Source organism: Pteropus vampyrus, unplaced genomic scaffold, assembly GCF_000151845.1.
Source record: "Pteropus vampyrus isolate Shadow unplaced genomic scaffold, Pvam_2.0 Scaffold171, whole genome shotgun sequence".
Classification (NCBI taxonomy): Eukaryota; Metazoa; Chordata; class Mammalia; order Chiroptera; family Pteropodidae; genus Pteropus; species Pteropus vampyrus.
In genome coordinates this window covers 790,142-795,997 of record NW_011888952.1, presented here as the reverse complement: position 1 = coordinate 795,997, position 5,856 = coordinate 790,142, and the positions used below count along the sequence as shown (strand labels likewise).

The 5,856-nt window shown below is 36.8% G+C and overlaps 1 protein-coding gene across 2 annotated transcripts in view; it reads left to right on the top strand.

Annotated features, from left to right (window-relative positions):
- PPARG (peroxisome proliferator activated receptor gamma) overlaps positions 1-5,592 on the top strand; it is a 121,194-nt gene extending 115,602 nt beyond the window's left edge. For both annotated transcript variants that reach the window (XM_011370553.2, XM_023536854.1), the window contains one exon: positions 5,138-5,592. In XM_011370553.2, the coding sequence (XP_011368855.1) occupies positions 5,138-5,385 (248 nt within the window). In that variant the 3' untranslated portion in view covers positions 5,386-5,592. The remainder of the gene's footprint in view (positions 1-5,137) is intronic.
- Positions 5,593-5,856: the final 264 nt, after the last annotated feature.

Genomic DNA, 5,856 nt, shown 5'->3' with positions numbered 1-5,856 from the left:
GGCAGATCCCAGGAGAGTCAAGAGAATTTGAATCTGCTTCAGATAAGCTGTCCACTTAAGGGAACCAGATCTAGATAAGATGGAATCTTTGTAGATTTCCCCATAATCAACATGCTGTCTAATCAATTCCAGCACTGTGTGAATGGAGACCAGAAAGGTTTCTTTCCCAATTCTTTGGAGCCTGGGGAGAAGGAACCAGTAATTGACTCCAGCTTCCTTAAGTGTTGTGTCCTGGAGTATGTGAGTCAACCCACACTTTCCCAAAAGGGCCTTCTAAGCAGCCTACGCTAGTAAAGGGGGGTCACTTGACCCTGATCCTATTCTAGACCTCAACTCTTAACAGTCAGCAAGGTGCAGGGAGAGGATCTCAGACAGGCATGCTGCGAATGATATTTTAGCAGGCACTGAGCTAATAGACAGATTTCTATGACGCATTTGTGATACCTAGCTGAGCTCAGTAAGGGTGTGAGTGTGAGTAGAAGGAAAATGGAAAGAGAAAGATAGGAGAAGGGAACTGGAAAGGCCTAGTTGCTGATTGGAGGGTACAGGGCGAGGGGCAACCCTGACAAATGCCCTTGACCCTAGAGATTCCTTAAGACCAGAGGGAGCTTTTTTGCTTTTTAAATAAGCTAAGTGTCCTAAATTTAATGTGTAAGCTTGTTAGTACACTTTTCTAATTAGATTTTTAGTTTATTTTTCTAGTTTAATTATGTGAATTATGTAAAGGGACTCACAAATAAGAATAAAGTTTAGAACTTTTGAATTCAGATCTTACGGTTCATCTATCTAGTCCAATCCTTTTCATTTATAGAGGAGAAAATCAAGGCCCAGTGAGCTTGCCCGAGGTCACAGAGCTGGTTAGTGAAAGACCTAGAAGTAAAATATACTATTTTTTCCACTGTACTGCACTCCCTTTTGCCCTGACTGAGGCTCAGTAAGAAGGACAGTGGGACAGATCTGTAAATGATCTAACTTGTCACTAGAGAAAGTATAAATCAGTGACCACAAAATTTCAGCCCTTCAGCCAAATTTCATTTATCACATCATAAAAAGTAACTTGCCAAAGTGGGGTTCAAAAATCCAAACCAGATCCTTCCCAACTTCTAGAGGGGCCAGTTCCATTATATTGCACTAAATCCAAGTGTTTGCAGCAAGCCTTAGCAGCTGCGTTTTAGGGTTTGGTTAGAACTGTCATGATAAATGAAACCTACTAGATTAATGTAATCTCTTCAGCAGAAGTTTTGACCCCACTGATGCTGCTCAAGAGGAAGAAGGAAGGAGAAAGGACTCTAAAGGGCCAGTACCCCAATGAGCAGAGAGTTCTACACAAGAGTGTGCGGTCCCGGCCCGTGGAGGAGCCACATTTAACACCTGTCTTGACACAAAGTGCTGCCAACTTCCCATGTGCATGCGTTAGCACTGCCATGGGCCTTTGAAATCTGGAACATTTGTTCAGGGGGAGGATCAGCAATCATTAAACCAAAAGCACCAATCCAGGACCTGGTTTTCCTTGAAGTGTCAGGGGTGTTTGTTATTGCATAGCAACTGTGAGAAAGTTACCACTCCTCCAGGAGCATGATTCTCTAAGCCAGGACTAAATCATTTGTTTCATTCTCTGAATTTGAGATTTTTGCTGATGGTTCCAAAATTAAATGCTGAAGTTTGAAAAAGATTATTATTCTGGTCAATGGGACATGTTAAAGGAGTTAGAAAAAAGAAAATCAAACCAAAGGTAACTTTCCTTCTGTAATTAAAAAAAAGAAAAAGAAACAATTTCAGAGCATTATTTAGAGTTCCGAAAATCCCCACCTTTACCATTCTTTAACATTGCTCTCCTGTGCCTCACCTTAATGGATAAAGGTTACTACAGTTTATTAGATACAGGAAAACAACGTTTACAGGAGACGTCTTCATTGTGTAGTGATCCTGCCTTTAGTCTTGTTCCCAGCCCAAAGAATTGGACTTTTCAATCCAGGACACTTAGCCAGAACAACCTTCTCACTCATTAACTCAGCCAACTGAGTACTTTCCTATGTTTTCACTTGATCAGAGATGATCAAGACATAGTCTCTGCCCTCTGATAGCTCATGGCCTAGTAGGGGAGATAAACAAGAAAATCAGTACTTATACTACAAAATAATGTGAGTCAAATACTGTATGGCAGGGATCCCCAACTCCCAGGCTGTGGACTGGTACCAGTCGGTTGCCTGTTAGGAACTGGGCCACACAGCAGGAGGTGAGCGGTGGGCAAGCTAGTGAAGTTTCATCTGTATTTGCAGCTGCTTCCCAGCGCTAGCATCACTGCCTCAGCTCCATCTCAAATCATCAGGCATCAGATTCTCATAGGAGCACTAGTCCCTGGTACCAATAAGGTTGGGGACTGCTGCTGTATGACATTTGGAATCAGATAGACAGATTCAAATTTCAGCTCTTCCATTTACTAGCAAGTGACAGATGTTGGGCAAAATTTAACTCCTTTCTCTAAATCTTTGTTTTCCCCTCCATAAAACACTGACCTCACAGATTTATTGTAAAGATTAAATGACACACTGTATAAAGCCTTTAGCACAGTCTTTGGAAAATGATAACAACTCAATAAAGGTAATCTATGAGTATAGTAGTGACTGAGGTATTTATAGGGTGCTAAGAGATCCAAAGAAAGGGGATCGAAGAACAGGGGAGAGGTAGGATTATTGTCAAGGAAGGCCTCCAGGACATAATGACACAAGCTATATTTTGAAGAATAGATTGAAGTCAGTAAGATGAGTGAAGCAAAAGTAAGACTGTTTCATGCAGGAGGAACCGAATCTGCTTAAGCACAGAGCCATGACAGAATATAGGATGTTTGAGGGACTTGGTATGGAAATAGTTTAATATGGTTGGAGCGAAGAGATAATTACAGAAACTGAGGCTAGAGGATGAAGGATAGTAAAAGGTAAGTAAAAACTCTCATATAGTGCTTTAGTTTACAGTGAAGGGGAGAAGAATTAAAGTTAGAAAAAGGGGGTGAATAGCTCTTAAGAACTAAAATTTGGAATCAATACAGGCTATCAAATGAGTGTCCTGCCTGCTATACATAAACTCTGTACCCCTCAGGGTAAAATTATATCTAACCACAATGCAACAAACTTAGAAAATAAAACTTAGAAATCAGAAAACAGAAACAAATACCCAACCTTGCCACATGGAAATATAAAAACACACTTCTGTATAACTCAGGTTAAAAATGAAATCAAAATAATAAGACAGACTATTTAGAAAAGAATTATGTACTACTTAGCAAAGCCTTTGGAGTGAAACCAAAGTGACACTCAGAGGAAATTTTAGAGCTTTAAAGGCATCTTTCAAAAAATAAGAAACACTAAAACTAAATTAAGCATTCAATTCCAGAAATTAAAAAGAGAAAAAAAAAAACTAAAGGAAGTTAAAAGAATGAATTAAATTGAAAACAAAATACCATTTTTAAAAAAAAGTTGATTAATAAAACTAAAATCTATGTTTTTTAAAAAGGAAAAAATAGATAAGCTTTTGACAAATCAAATTTTTAAATAATACAAAGAAAAAGCATTCAGTTAAATAAAAATAAGAGCTTTCAGATTCTAAGAGAATATCATCTAAAACTTTTTTCCAGTATTAATTACTAAAATTTTACTTATAAGTACTACAAAGCCTAGAGAGTCAAAAAAATCTATAGAAGAAAAATTGAAGGTAGTCAAAGATTTACCACCAGGCTCGGATGGTTCTATCAGTGAATTCCAAGAAGCCATCAAGGAACAGATCATTATTAAATAGAAACAGAAGGAAAAAAACTCAGTCTATAAGGCCAGTTAACATTTATTACCAAAACAGGAAAACGATAGCACAAAAAAAGTAGACTGTGAACCAATCTCACTTACAAATTTTAAAACCCTAAGTATATTATTAGCAATTGAGTACAAAGATATAAGAAAATCTATTAATATAATTCTCTGTACTCAAATTAAGATAAAACCATATGGTCATCTCTTTAGATAGAAAAAATTTAAAAGCATTTGACAAATACAACAGCATTCCTGACTAAAAGAAATGAAAAACTTTAAAACTTAGAAAGCCAGTAGTAAAACATATCCACCATAATTTATAGTCATTATCATACTTGTGGTAAACCATTAGAAGCATTCTCCTCAAGGTTAGGAATAAAATAAGAATGCCTCTTACCACTGTTATTATTTTGGTATTAGCCAATGCACTATGGCAAGAAAAAGCAATGAGAAATGTAAATACTGGAAAAGAATAAATGAAACTGCCATTATTTGCAGATGTAATTGTCTATCCAAAATAGAAAAAAAAACATCCAGGATAAAGACTTTTTGAATTGACAAGAGTTAAGGAAATTGAAATAGATTCCATATACTAAAGTTAATAATTTTTCTAAACATCAGCAGGGTTATGTTATAAAATATAACAAAAAGTATAGAGTACTATAAAGTAAAAAATTAAAGTATTTAAGGATACATTTAACAAGATATGTATGAAGAAAAACAAAAAATAAAAATAAAGTAATTTAAGCTCACCATTTGAAAATTCAAAGAAGGGAAGTATAAAGAAGAAAGTGAAAATTATTTGCAACTTCACCACTCAGAATAAACCTCTGTTAAAATTTGGTGAACAGTACTGAAAAACTATGTCTAGTCTCTTTGAAAATATATTAAGCAAAAAAGAAGATAAAGATCGTTTTAAAAGCATCTTTAAAGCTGCGGTGAAAAAGTAAGTGGAGGTTATGAAACATAGACTCATTGGGAAGGAGCAGAAGCCAAAAATGAGATTTCTGAGTGAGTAGAAGCATACTGGCAGAAGAGTCCTCAGTCTGGGGAGGAGATTGCCTTGCTACCATTTTATGTCAACTGATCACACAGATTTACTTAGTCCTGGCCAGGAAAAGAATACCCCTGGCAAGGGCTCTGATAAGTCTTGGTTTCAGTCCGTCTTCCTGTATGAAGTTCTTGTCCTCTATCTGCTTACTCTCCCTTCCCACCTTATTTTAGAACCAGAGCAAAACAAACCAACAAAAAGACAGGTGAGTAGTTTGGATGAATGTGCCTCAGATGTGGCACCAGAGAATTTTGTAACCAAACCTCCTGTTCTTCTGCTCCCACAGACCGCCCAGGTTTGCTGAATGTGAAGCCCATTGAGGACATACAAGACAACTTGCTGCAAGCCTTGGAGCTCCAGCTCAAGCTGAACCACCCCGAGTCCTCTCAGCTCTTTGCCAAGCTGCTCCAGAAAATGACAGACCTCAGACAGATTGTAACAGAACATGTGCAGCTATTGCAAGTAATAAAGAAAACAGAGACAGACATGTGTCTTCACCCACTCCTACAGGAAATATACAAGGACTTGTATTAGCAGAGAAGTCCCAAATTCACTGACGTTTTCCTTCTTCCAATTGCACTATTATTTTGAGGGAAGATTTGACACCTAAAAAAATTTACTGTGAAAAAGCATTTTAAAAAGAAAAGGTTTTAGAATAATAGATCTATTTTATGCATATTGTTTATAAAGATACATTTACAATTTACTTTTAATATTAAAAATTACCACATTATGAAATTGGTGGTTTTATTTGAAAACTGAGTCTGATGTATTCCTCACCTACCCTGTCACCCTGCCCCAGGCTTTTTCTTTTTATTTTCTTCTCAGTCTCCCTTCTTTCCTTCCTTCCTTCCTTTCTTCCTTCCTTTTTCCCTTTATTCCTTCCTTCCTTTCTTCCTTCATTTCTTCCTTCCTTCATTTCTTCCTTCCTTTCTTCCTTTCTTTCTTCATTCCTTCCTTTATTTTTCTTTATTGAGTAAAAAATTAATGTCGATCAGCAGTTCT